Here is a 14,825-nt window from a genome sequence, read left to right as displayed (position 1 = left end):
AACAATAAAATAATAAAAAAAAATGCTACATGTAATTAAAATAAATAAATAATAATAAAAATAATACGTAGGCCAGTCACGTCATTAAAAATGATAATAAAAAATTAATTAAAAAAAATGGCCACATCAATAATTTTGATGACTGGATTTCTTGAGGGGGCAAAATAGGAGAATCTTCAATGTTAGGGGACGAATTGAAACTTTTTTTTTGGCAGGGGAGTTTTTCAACTACACCCCATATAACAGGGGGCAAAATAGATATTAACCCTTAATTTTATGTATATAAGATTTTGTCTTTACTATCTCCTTTAATTTCTCTATTAATTTTATTATGCGTTGAAGTAGTATCTCCAATCTTATTATCCATTAACTTGATAGTCACATTTAAAAAGTCTTAAACTAAATTATAAAAAGTGGCTTTTAATAAATATATATAAAGTTCTAATAAAAAGTAAATTGACCTTGTTAACATCATAAATACAACCATTTGCATAATTGAATAAGTTAGGATCCCAATCATATCCTGTTTTCACCCGAGATTTGCATAATTGAATAAGTTAGGATCCTAATCATATCCTGTTTTCACTCGAGATGGTTGATCATATTGTTGATTACTATGAATTAAGTTACATAAAAAAAGGATATACATCCAATTTATGAAGTTATTCACATTAAAAAATGCTCGCACAACAAAATTTATTTTCGTATTAAAAAATGAATTAGCAATTATAAAATTTCATACCTTTCTGATGTCATATTTATTAGGGTTAATAGTCATTTACCCCCTGCCATATAGGCGAGATTTAATTTCCCCCCTTTAAAAAAAAATTTGTGATCCCCCCTTGAGAAACCCAGATTCCAAATTGCATCCTCCCTCATGCCAGGTGACTTTTTTAATTCTATTAATAATTTTTAGAAATTATTATTTTTAATTATTAAATTTTTTTTTTGATGTTTTTTTAATTAAACAAAATCTATATTTTTTTAACAATTGGACTCTTGCTTTGTGTACTCATGCTATCAATTTATAAGTCTATTGGTTTCTTTTTTTTATAAACACTTATGTTTCTAGTGTAACAATCGATGTGAGACTAAAAACAACACACTCCAGCTTACACTCCACTACAACTTGCACTCCAGCTTACACCATAACCTCCTGCAAGTTGCTTCTTCTTCTTCATTTTATCGATTTAACTTATCGATTTGACTTATGGTTGACAAGAAAATCCTCCGACAGTTCACAGTCACCAGATTGAGAGCAAGTTTCCATACAGTCCTTGTAAAGATTGTCTTTCTTTGACAAAGCAATGGATTGCTTCCATCTTCCTGCTTTCTTATAGATGTATGCAGCAACACGCCTCATTTCAAGAAGTTCGTGCTTCTCAATCTGCACATTTGTATTGTAGAAGGCAGTAAATAATAATTCGAAAATATATGTTTCCCACCAACATTTGAATCTCATATATGTTAGTTCCCAAAATATGACAGAAGATAGGTGGGTGGGATTCTCAAATTCACCTTCTGTGCAAGACCTATTTGATCAAAGTTGTCATGCAGGTCTATTGATTCTCGAAGTCTGTCATAGTCCTCTTCCTCAACATAAATTTCATTTAGAGCTTCATTGACAGCTGATACATTATTGCTTTGGACGACAATCATATAAGGCTGGATCAATTTGAGGTGGCCAGCCTAACAACCGAAAATAAACAAAGATATTATTACAGAACAACATTGAAAGCCAATTAATTATATCAGTAAGATTAAAACTGAATGGATTTGACCATTGGGAATGAGAAATGCAAACCTTCTGCATTATGTCTACTACACGAGTATGGTCCACACGAAGAGCAATCACATTTAGAAGATCATTTACTACTTCAGGATGTTCTTGCAAGTAGAAGTGAACAGCTTTATAGTAGAGTTCCACACTTGCAACTTTAACTATAATATCTTTGAATTGCATGTGGTTCCATGCTTCAGGAGAGTGATTCATAACAGTAGTTGCAACATTATCATACTCATCATATTGGATGTACAAGTATGTAAGTTCTTTCCAGTGCTGCTGCTCATCACATGCTCGAATAACCTTTGGAATATTAAGCCGGCTTGAGAACAACTTAATGTGTTCCATTAGCTTCTCAGAGCGATATCTTGCGTAAAGAACGCCCAATTCAGTAAAGATTCCCATATGTGCACGCTCCAATCCTAGCCCACTTTCCATTAGAGAAATAAGTTCATTGAAGCATCCTCTGTGTTGGTAAAACTCACTAACCTCTTCCAAATCATCCACCTACATAAAATATAGTAATTAATCAAATGTTAAATTCTATAATAGAAAAACATATCACCTGAATGATGACATTGAGACCACAAATCTGAGCCAAAAGTCCCACATTGTTTTTGACAAACACAATATGAGTGTTTATAAAGCCAAAACACATAAGTCTTAAAAAATTGTAAACAAGCTGATTGAATGAGCTACTATTGCAACACCAATGGGTATATGCCCAAATGGATATTTTTATAATTTAAAAAAAATAATTCATAAAAAATATTAATATAAATAATTAATTAAAAAAAGGTAAAAGAGATTAATAAAAAAATAAAAAAATAAAATATATAAAGGAAGTAAAAAAATAATAATTTTAAAAGATATTAATAAAAATAATTTTAAAAAACGTAAAAAAAATAAAAAAGTTAAAAAATATATAATACATAAAACTATTAAAAAAATGACGTGGATTTAAAAAAAAATTAAAAAAGCCACTTGGCCTGCCAAGTGTGAAGATTCCATGGCCAAGTTAACATGAGGGGGATGCAATTTGGAATCTGGATTTCTCAAGGGGGAATCACAATTTTTTTTAAAGGGGGAAAATCAAATCTCGCCTATATGGCAGGGGATAAATGACTATTAACCCTATTTATTATAGAATTTGCAGGTTTTTCGATGGTCAGATATTTATTTAGTAGACATTGGAGATATAATTGACATTGCAGAACCTTCTTCTCCATCATTCCGTTTTCTTTTACTATTGTTTCACATCTAAACAACATTCATCCTACGGCCACGAGAAGAAAGTGTGGCATTGTTCAACCTAGAGTGTATCCTACATTTCTCCTCACTGAATTGGAAGAAAAATCCTACGAGGTAGCTCAATGATAAAAAATGGTCAGCAGCCATACATGATGAGCATCAAACCTTAGTGGAGAATTAAACACGGACTCTCACTCAGTGCCTCTTAACTGACATGCCGTTAACTATAAATGGATGTTCAACATCAAGCAAAATCTTGATGGCATAATAAATAAGTACAAGATCAAGTTCGTGGCAAAAGGGTTTCACCAACAATATGACTTTGATTTCACAGAAACTTTCTCCCATGTGGTTAAGCATGTCATAGTCAGATAGTTCTCACTATTGCCATTTATAAAGGCTGGTACATCACCCAATTTGATGTCAACGATGCTTTTATAAATGGTATTTTGCGGGAGGAAGTCTATATTCAACAACCTCTAGATTTGAAAGTTTAGATTCTACTTTGGTCTACAAGCAAAACAAAGCCATTTATGTCATGAAGCAGGCTCCCAAGGTCTGGTTTGAGAGGCTCAATCATGCATTTAAAGGCTTTGGCTTTGTCTCTAGTAGATGTGACCTATCCTTATTCACTTTAGTCACTCTTACATACACTATATCCATGTTAATATATGTAGATGACATTATTGCCACTGGGAACTGACCTAAACACATTCTACATCTAATCAACAAATTGAATGCATTATTTTTTCTTAAGCTGCTTGCAAGTTGGAGTACTTCCTAGGAATTGAAGTAGAACATCTAAAAGATAGCTCTCTCTTCTTATCTCAAACCAAGTACATCAAGGATCTACTTGAAAAGGCCAAAATGACTGACGCTAAAGGAACGTCAACCCCAATGACTTCTAGTCTCAAAATCTTTAAGTATGGAACTGGTCACCTATGTGACCCTACATTCTAGAGATCTATTGTTGGGACTACTCAATATGCCATAATCACTGGGCCTGAAATATGCTTTGTAGTTAATAAAGCCTATCAATTTTTGTCACAACCTCTTGAAAGTCATTGGATAGCTGTAAATAAAGTACTAAGGTACTTAAGGGAGTCTGATGACTTATCGGCAAGTGTCGATATTGTTGAAACAATAAATAAGATTGTATCCACAAGGACTGCTATTTAACAAGACAAATATTGTACAATGTTTAGAAAGTAACAATTGGGGGGTGTTTCAAGTTTAATTTGAGAAAAATAAAAGTTGTTTTGAAAACAGTGAGAAAACGACCAGGTTTTGCAGAGAACCCTTATTTCGCCCCTATTGATGTCTAATGCAATACATGAATGGTACACAGTTATATTTCTATGGCGAATTAACAAATCCACTATACTCAATCCCTTGGTGTATATCTCCCTAATTTCTACTAGAGGTCTCTTATACCTATTCAACAGACATAAGTTAAATTATGCTATGATACAGTGGATTAATTCTAATGTCACAACTAGAGGTCTCCTATCCCTATTCAACCAGCGAAGTACAATAATTGCCATAGTTCTGACGAATAGGATAAGGGCCAGTAGTCCGTATACGTCCATAATCATATTAACAGAGTATCTGAAATAATACGCATTAAGCAAAAGAGGCAATTAAATAGAAATATAACTATGATAATTCATGCAACGTCAAATTAGAAATATGTCCCAACAGGTTCAAAATAAGTTCATCACACAAAACCTATCCAAAAAGTGTTTAGCTACTCATATTGATACAATTAAAATACCAAACAGTTAGATGAATACTGCATAAAAGAATCCTTGAAGGTTTGGCCTCCAACAGCTTCCAATGCTAAATTATGTTTTCGGTACTTAATTTCGTCACTTGTAGTCAAAAGTCGCAGGATCCTTGAATATATGACAAACTTCCCTTTTAAAGCATTCAAAAATAGCCAAAACGCGTAAGAAAAAGGCCCATCCACGCGTCATATATAACATCTTGCGCGCGATGCAAGTTTTTCAACTCTATCACGCACGCGTCACGAGAACATCTCGCACGCGATGCAAGTTTTTTTGTATTTCCGAAAAACTCAATTTGTTGTGTGTCCGAATTCAATTATTTGTTTTTTTTTGGAAAAATTTGATTTTTTGTATTTTTGAAAAACTCGACTTTTTGGATGTATTTTTTTTGGATGAATTGGATGGATTTTTGTCTTAGTGGATTCAATTGCCACTCCTAATCAAGAGATTTTTAGTTTTGATCTTGGAAGAGTGGAAATCAAGAGTGATCAGAGGAAGTGTTTGTTCCAATGGCAATTTCCTCGGCCAATAACCAAAGTTAAATGACAAAAATAAGACAATGATACTGGTAGTATGTCATCCAAGTGGTTCTTATAAAATGTATGATCATGTCAAGAACAAATTTACTACGAACCATGTCAGTACTAGTCATAACTCATAAGCCATCATATCAGCTTGATTCTATATCGACAAATGATTGTGAGCTAAATGAAGACAATCAAATGCCAAATAGAGAAGAAACTGATAGGCTTGATAGTGATAGTAGGCCTAGAAGAACTACATAAATCTCAAGCCTATCTACTATCTACTCTACTATCTACCCATTACTAAGAGATTGACCATACTCCCTAAAATACCTTTCACTCAAAAATAATTTACACTACAAATTAGATATTTTGGTAATCAACAAAATAACCCTTCACTTTTTCATCTTTACTAATGTCTTGCACCAAGTGTTGGATTTTCATTGGTCTAAATTGAAAAACTTATTTTCCCCCAAATACACTACTCCCCATTTTTTTCTACCTCTCTTTCTTTTCTCCAACCCTAATATTCATTCACCCTCTCTTTCTTTCTCTCTCACCGAAAATGAGAAAAGCTTTGTTTCAAAGCCACAAATTATTATGAAAAAAATCCAATAATGAAGAACATGAAGGAAAAAATTACTATCAAATTCCTCAGAGTCTTTGATTTACTTTTGTTTCAGAATATGCGATTCCTCACAGCAACATGAAGAACATGAGGCAGATCTTAATAATGTTAGGGTTCAACATGAACATTTCAAGACCCATGTTTAATAAAGGTAAATGTTTTACTCAATTTTTTTTTTTAATTTGAAAAATTAAAGCTTAAGATTTTTTCGATTTCTTCTGATTTTGATTTTTGGGTTTATCATCACAAAGCTTATGATTTTTTTATTTCTTCTGATTTCGATTTCCTCTGTTTTGTTGTCAACAGTGACATTAGATTTTTTGATTTCTTCTGATATCGATTTCCTCTGTTTTGTTGTCAACAGTGACATTAGATTTTTTGATTTCTTCTGATATCGATTTTTGGGTTTATCATCACAAAAATTTAATGACTTTTATTTGTGTCTTAAACTATTATTATTTCAACTAAGTTGGTTTGAATTCAAGTGATAGGTTTGTAGTTTACAATCTATTTTGTAGATTTGCTACCGATACAATGTTTAAATGGAAGAAAATGTGACTATTTGTTGGGGTTTTTTGAACTTGGACAATTTACAGTTTCCCTACAGGAAAATTTGAAACAAAATGGTTTGTATAGTCAAGAATAGCCTCTGGTATCTTCTGTATCACTTAATCTTTGAATTTTATGTTACTTTATTTCAGTTTTGTACATGCACACAACCTGTTATGTTTATATCTTCAGTGCCAATACTACACCAATTTACAATTTTGACGAGGTATATTTTTAATGTCTTCTTCCTCAATGACAATACTACACCAATTTTCCTTTTATGTTTATATATTGTTATTGTCATGTTGTTGAGTTGATGTATTTGCTTGCTTGAAGCAACACACTTTGTTAGAGCAGTTCGTAAAAGGTTTAGCAACCGCAAGTCTGCAAGGAATGACTCAGATTGTTTTCTCTTTTGTAGATTTAGACTCTTTTTCATTAGTTATTTAATCAAAGTTGTTGATTTCTTTTGCAGATTTTAATGTTCGATTGCATGTCTGTACGAGATCCTCAGGTTCTTCTTTCCCACTTGATGAAAACTTGTGTTGATCATTGTGAGTAATTCTCTGGACTTTTCTACAACATGGTTAGTTCATATTGACTTACAAAGAAATTAATAAAAAAAATTAGCTTAAATACAAATCTAACATACAATGAATTGTATTACACTGCTGCATTAGTGATCAATTTTTCTGGATTGTTTCTTATAGCTGAACCTGTTTTTACACATCAGTTTGCACATATAATGAAATGCAGGTACCATTTCCAATTTGAACCATGTTGGCATGTTGAAGTTGTGCTTTAAAGTTGAGTTATCTCTTATTATATGATTGTCATTGAAACAATATTAGCGTATAATTTCATACCTAGAAAGTTGGTTCCTTTATTGTGTAGCATTAATGCATGCATTTACCTTATCAGGATGGAAGAATATTACACTTATTTTATTAAGTCCATTTCTTTTGTTAATTTTCATCAGAACATACTAATGGAGAGCATACCATTGGAAGATGAGCAAACATGACACAATGTTATCAAAGGGAAAACTCTACATTAGAAGATGATCATTATTTGGAAAATTATTTTGATGGTCTTTAAAAATAATACAGAGAATTAACAAAGAAGAATTCAATGTGTTGGCTATCTCATATTATATTCAAATGTTGATAGAAATAATGATTCCATAGTATTATTTTGTAATTTAAACTCATTTTGAATGTTTACATAATATTAAATTTATAAATATATTAAAACTGTTTCAAAATACCATAAAATATTATTGGCACTCAAAATATGGCCAACCCAATAACCTGCACCAACCGCTTGAATGTACCCACAACCCGACAAGACCTAACCCACAAAAACCGAGTTTAAAATTGGGTGGAAATGGATCTTTCAAAGTCAACCACGGTTTGGACTAGGTGAAGCTTTTGGGCCTGAACCCGTCCAATCTGGCCTGTTTGACCACCCCTACTTACATGTATGGCCTCTATAGGACTTTAATTAGTTTTAGATTATATGTAACCCTATGAACAATCCTTTATAATGAGAATTTTAAAATATAATAATTCAATATATTGTTTATCATTTTTTTTTGTTTATTATCATTAAAAATGCATTTTATCAAATTGATTAATACTACATAGTCATTCAAACAACTAACTTTTTATATTACGGGTGACTATCAAATTATTACCTTTATTTGAAGATAAAATTTTTATTTTCAAATGTCAAAATTTTTTTCTTTCTCCATGTCACAAATTTTGTATTATTATTTAATACAATTGAATAATTCTATTTAAATTTACATGTGTATTTAAATACATCATTTTTCAAGTTTACCATTATATTTTGTATAATCATATTATTTGTTGTAATATTTTAATTTCATATTTCAATTTTACCATTATATTTTGTATAATCATATTATTTGTTGTAATATTTTAATTTCATAATTTTTCTTTGTACTTTCCCAATATAAATGAAATTTTCATATGTATATCTAAAATAATTATTACGTCAAAATTAAAATAAATTCACCCGTGCGGGAAAAGAGCATACATTCCTAAAAGATATATCAACTATCTAACAATTAATAGAAGATACCACCATACTCCCTAAAATGTCATTTTCTGTTTTTAAATTTATGTTTTTAAATTTACAAAGCATAAAGGTTAAAATGGTCTATTCATAATCAACCTATTTTTCTAACCTTCTCATCGTTTCTCATGTTGCCGCATGTAATAAACCAATGGACAAACCACCCTCTCATTTCAACACACTTCCACTTCAATTCTAAATAACTTTTTATCTCTCACTTCAATAAAACCACTTTAGTAAAATCATTGTGGTTTAAATTTCACAATAATTTTTTTTTCAAACATTAAAATTTTCCCTTTTCTCTCTTTATCATATAAATTCTTTTTTTTTTTATATAACATTATTCAATACAGTTGAATTTAAATTATTATTACTATTATTATTATTCATTTTAAATTTAAATAATTCATTTTAAATTTATATTTGTATTTAAATAGATTTTACACTATATAAAATCATTTATATTTATTTACTATTATTAAAAATATTAATTGATATATTTTTAAAATTTACACAAAATTTTTATTTTAAAATATTAAAAATTGTCTTTTTCTCATGAACCATTGTCAGTTAAATTTTTTTTCTCACACCTATTTTATTATAATTAACATATGTCTTTATTTGAGACATAAAATTTATATTTTCAAATGTCAAAATATTTTTGTTTTCGCACGGGTCACTATCAACAAAATACATATTTTATTTTAATAAACATTTGTCTTTATTTAAAACACAAAACTCTTATTTTCAAATGTCAATATTTTTATTTTTCTCACGGGGCATTATCAGCAAAATACTTTTTTTTAATTAACAATTGTCTTTATTTGAGACACGAAATTCTTATTTTCAATTTGCAGCTAAATATATAAATTTCAATTTCAATTTACAGTATAATTTTACAGTACTAAATAATTTTTACCCGTGCGGACGCACGGGTATATTACTAGTATGCTTAAAAAGACATATGCTCGAACCAATGTGAGATGACTGTGTACGGCAGAGGGGTATACATATGCCACTGTTCCCAATGTGATATGACAATTTATTTTCTCTAAAACAACCTTAAAACCAACTCTTCCAAAAACTACTAGATATTGTTATCATCGTTTTGATCTGTAATTTAAAACATGAGAAACGTAGAGGTGTTGAGATTCCTCTGAGTAACCAACTAGAGGCAACAAAAGAGCTGTTTGTTGGTAACATGTCACTACAAAAGAGCTGTTTGTTGGTAACATGTCACTTTATCTGTTAACTGATTCTTGATTGAGAATATTATTCACAAGTAAACTATATTCATGGTGATGCTCATCATTAGGAAAGCCAAATGCTTAAACGACACTTTAATTTTTGACAAATATAAGAAGATAGATGGCAATATGGTTAATATTGCAATTCATGTGAATCATATTATCATTATTCTATTTTAAAAAATGGAGATGGGAAATTTTATTAAATAAAGTGGTACTAACTACTACCTCCGTTCCTTTTTATAAGAGAAAATTCACTTTTTAGATTCATTGAATAATCAATGTATCTAGTCTATAAAGAGACCAAATACATTAGTTATTCAATGAACTTAAAAAATGTCTTGTCTCTTATAAAAAGGAACGGAGGTAGTATTAAATAAAGTGGTACTAACTGTCATTTTACAACCGTCTCCAAGAAAGTTTAAACTCAATACCTTAAAATTACAGTACGAAACTCTTTCTAAGCTAGCACCTCGATTGTATTTTATTAAATATTATTGCTGTTATACAGCATTTTGGCAGTTATTGCTCCTTCCTTATTTGGTTTCTTTTTATACTAGCATCTCCTTGGTCTCCAATATGAACCTCTGATGTTTGAGTGCCCAGAAGTATTTCATCAACTAAATAGCATAGTTATAGCAAGATCATAGCTTAGATCTTGTAGTTTTCTCATCAAATACAAGCATCACTTTCCCGATAACTTTCCTTTCTTTGATGGCTGAGAAGGCTAGGTTAGCCTGCAATCACAAAAATAATTACACCATCATATAGTATTAGCCCTCTGTTAAACATCCACGAAGTACAGAGATGTATAGTCGATTAGGCAAATCGTACAAATTTCGAGTTTGGATCCCTCAAGTATTTGAGAGTCCATTTCGGAGAGAGAGAAAAAGAAAATTTAAATTTTCAGTTCTCAAAAAGATAAATATAATGATGAATTCAACCACTATTATCAGCCAATTATACAGTGCATCAAACTTAAACTAATAACTGAATAAAATAACTTCATCCATAAAATATTTCACCAAACATCAAAAACTAATGAGAATAAACGGATATATAAAGTTAATCATATTTACAATTACCTATTGATGTCAAAACTAGTATATCATGTAGTTAGATAAATGCTGTCTTCAAGTTTAATATCGAAATTGCAAGAATATGCGTAACCTTTCTAATTTTCCCACTAATCACACTAACTTTAACCTGATCAAATAGAACGCAAAGAAAACTAACTTTGAACGATATACTATGAGATCCACCCATCTTAACTAAACTCAATACTGAACCTGAATAAGACCATTAAACATGCTGATTTAGATGTAGTAAATATGTGAAATCTCTAGAGCAATAATTTCCTTGAAAGAGTTATAGCAGTATTGACATCTCTTTCAACAAATAGGTCAAATCTTGAATATACAGTGAATATAGAAAAGAGAAAGAAATGGAAAAAATTTAGAACAGCTAAGACAAGGGAATTTCTGACCTCTGACAAGCTGTAAGAATGAGAAATATGAATGGAAATCAAGCCTTTTGCCAACCAAGACAGTAGCTCCTTGATAGAATCTTCAAGAACAGCTGGGCGGTGTATTTTATAACTACCCCAATAAAGCCCATGTACTGTCCAATTCTGCCAGTGATTTTAATCCAAAAAAAAAAAAAGAATAATAATCAACAATTAATACCAGCTATAGCAGAATTAATGTAAATATGCAATCCGGGCAATGAAAAAAAAAGGACTCAACACACGTTTACAGATCCAAAAATCTCACTAGTTTAGTTCTGCTTTTTGTAATATTTTAGCCACAAAAGTGTTGCAGCAATTTAATCACAAAGTGTTGCAGCCTAATCTCTCTAATCCTAAAGTTTCATTAAGCAGGTAAATGTCACAACTCACAACCTTCGAATAGAACCATCGGTCATTGTTTAGCGATGATTGATGAGATAGAAAAGGACAGTATTATCATGACATTTTGTTTGGGTTTGGGTTTTGTGCTGCTTTGGATGCATAGCATAAAGTAACAGGAGTACTATTTAAGAAGGAATTTTTCAGCATCATTATCAAACATGGAAATGTTAACTTGGAAAGAATGTATTCAACTCCTTGAAAGTGTAAAAAATGTTCTTTCCAGCACAAACGTTTTTCATTTAATTCCTTTTTCAGTTCCTTAGCATGTGACCTAAGGGAAAATATTAGCAAGACTCTATTTGTATTATATGTTTGGGTATTCTGTGGGTATGCTGACACCGATACATGTAATTGGGGGCATTCTTTTGGGAATTGGGATATCTAGTGGTTTATCAAACAATAAAAACTACAGCCTGTGATATCAATCCTTGAAAAGAAGAAAGAAGAGAACAAATCAATGTTGATGGGAGATGCACTCCTTCCATATCCCTTCCCAATTGATTCCGATTTGATTCTTATATAATGTAATTTAAGATTAAAAAATCAGGCATGAGGTTATTTAGTGATCAAGCAAGACAAGATAAGATAAAAAAAAGCAATCAGGCATCCGGTTATTTAGTGATCAAGCAAGACAAGATAATCGCATATTCTGAAACTCCATTCTTGATGTACCTTAACAAGAGCGATGTTAGCAGGGATGACAGGAACTTCTCCACTTGCAAACCCAATTATTAGAATGTGAGCTCCCCATTTCAGAACCTTCAAAGATTCTTTAGTAAGCTTGCCTCCAACTGGGTCATACAGGACATCAACCCCTTTAAGCTTTCTGATCTTGAGGAACTCTTTGACACTGTCAATGACATTTTCATTACCCAAGTCCACCACATGATCAACACCAAGTGATTTCAAGAGCTGCACCTTTTCAGCTCCCCTGACACCATATTATGCAAAATAAGAAACACTCAACTCCAATGGATACCAAGTTAGATATTAAAATACAGAAATGTAGAGCATGTTTGGATAAATGTTAAAAAAAATACTCCAAAAAAACATTAAAACTCTAGGGACTGAAATTATTCTAAAATAATTTTATAGGGACTGAAATAATGTTTGGATAAATGAAATAATGTTTGGATAAATGATAGCAATCCTTGAAATTATTCTAAAATTATTCTAAAATAATGTTTGGATAAATGTTCAGAATGTAAAGCAGAGACTGAAACTACATGCATCAAAATTTTAGAAGGACCAATCATTGAAGGAAAATTTTATAGGGACTAAAAATGCGGGGTCGCATATTTATAGGGACTAAAAACGTATTTAACCCTTAAAGGAATCATGAAATAACTATGTGTTTTGAATTGAAACTCGAGTTTTTTTATTGAGCTATATAACCGTTATAAAACCAACTTTTAAGGAGAGGGATGCCTCCTACTTATAAACACAATTGCAAGTCATGTCACATCCAATGAGAGACTTTTCAACCTCCCGGCAAACGCCTAAGACTAGACATATGTAACATGAACCGACTGGATCATAGAGGGTGATTTAACGGATCTTGATAAGCTCTTATACCATATTGGGCTCACTCTTTCTTACAAAATTAACTTGTAAGGGGAGGAATGTCTCCTACTCATAAACACATTTTCAGGTCATATCATGTTCAATGTGAAACTTCTCATATAAAAAGCTTCTCATTATATAAGTTGAAATTAACTTAAGCATCTCAGTTTTGTTCAGTAGCTCTCTCATTTAACACTATCTATAAAATAACTATAACTTTGCAATGACTTTTCTATAAATAAAGATCCATAAATTAAGTTTAGCTAAGAAACACATAAGAGCAAAAAGCCTAGAAGTGAATCCAAACTGAACCCTACTCAAAGCATAATGGCATTATGCACACAAAAACACAAAAGCAAAAGAGTACCTAGCAACGGCAATGACAATGGCTCCACATGCTTTCCCAATTTGCACAGCTGCAAGACCCACACCTCCTGCTGCACCCAATACCAGTAATACCTACAAACAATTCCACGACTCACTCGACCCCACCAACAAAAAGAAAACACATACATTACTAAACAACAAGTGAAGCAAAACAACATTATATTATACCTGACCAGATTTCAACTGAGCTCTATGAGCAAGTGCAACATGAGAAGTCCCAAACGCCACAGCAAGTGCTCCAGCAGCAACCAAATCACAACCTTCCGGCACGCGAAACCTTCAAAGTCAAAAACTTTACAAACACAACCTGAGGAAATAAAAATTTAAGTACATGTCTCTAAAAACTTAGCATAGACATTCCTATGTTTGCTAGTTCTCTTCTCCATAAGAATTGATTCTAACTTGAAACTGCGATTTTTAATCCCTAAACTCAATTTTTACACTGAAATTTATTGTTCAACTTATTTTCAGACATTATGAAACACATACACAAGAAATAGGACACACCAACAAAGACAGTACGTCACACATTCGTAATAATTTGAAAAAATTAAATCTAATCAGAGTGGACACATTAAAATGCGAAGAGGATAAGCTGAATCTCACAAATCGTTCTGATCAACAACTATATACTGAGCATACGATCCAAGAGCAGCGAAGGAGCAAACAGGATCACCAACACGGAAATTGGTAACTTTGGAGCCAACGGAATCAACGATGCCTGAAAAATCGGATCCGGGAATGAATGGCAAAGGTGGTTTCTCCTGATACTTGCCAAGAATCTGCAAATAATTAGCGAAATTCAAGCTTGTGGCTTTGATTCTAACTCTGACCGATGTGGGAGAATTCAATTGAGGGATTGGGTGATTCTTGGATACGAAGATTGAGCTGTTATCGGATTCCACGGTGGCCGTTGGGTCGCCCAATTTTCTGCATACAAGCGCTTCCATTTTTAAGCTATTCGTTCAGTTCCACTTGGATTGTGATATGTATTGTAATGTAAGTATGTAACAGTGCAATATAGATAGCCGGCCAGGCCACCAGACTAGAAAAGGAGTACGTTTATTTTGACGGGTCAACTATCATTAATATATTTA

The 14,825-nt window shown here is 31.8% G+C and overlaps 2 protein-coding genes across 2 annotated transcripts; both read right to left on the bottom strand.

The window, feature by feature from the left end:
- Window positions 1-1,195: 1,195 nt before the first annotated feature.
- Window positions 1,196-2,441, bottom strand: LOC131626308 (clathrin heavy chain 1-like). Its single transcript, XM_058897140.1, has 4 exons — window positions 2,349-2,441; window positions 1,805-2,290; window positions 1,519-1,689; window positions 1,196-1,387 (listed from the first exon to the last, which is right to left on the bottom strand). Exons 1-4 carry the CDS (start codon window positions 2,439-2,441, stop codon window positions 1,196-1,198), a joined length of 942 nt encoding a protein of 313 aa, XP_058753123.1.
- Window positions 2,442-10,095: 7,654 nt separating this feature from the next.
- LOC131626330 (uncharacterized) lies at window positions 10,096-14,825 on the bottom strand. Its single transcript, XM_058897165.1, has 6 exons — window positions 14,335-14,825; window positions 13,897-14,005; window positions 13,709-13,800; window positions 12,451-12,709; window positions 11,356-11,499; window positions 10,096-10,606 (listed from the first exon to the last, which is right to left on the bottom strand). The coding sequence occupies exons 1-6, from the start codon at window positions 14,676-14,678 to the stop codon at window positions 10,514-10,516; spliced, it is 1,041 nt and encodes a 346-aa protein (XP_058753148.1). The 5' UTR covers window positions 14,679-14,825; the 3' UTR covers window positions 10,096-10,513.

This window comes from Vicia villosa, unplaced genomic scaffold (genome assembly GCF_029867415.1).
Source record: "Vicia villosa cultivar HV-30 ecotype Madison, WI unplaced genomic scaffold, Vvil1.0 ctg.000282F_1_1, whole genome shotgun sequence".
Taxonomy (NCBI): domain Eukaryota; kingdom Viridiplantae; phylum Streptophyta; class Magnoliopsida; order Fabales; family Fabaceae; genus Vicia; species Vicia villosa.
The sequence above is the reverse complement of the archived record's forward strand: the minus strand, read 5'-3'. Positions and strand labels throughout refer to the sequence as shown.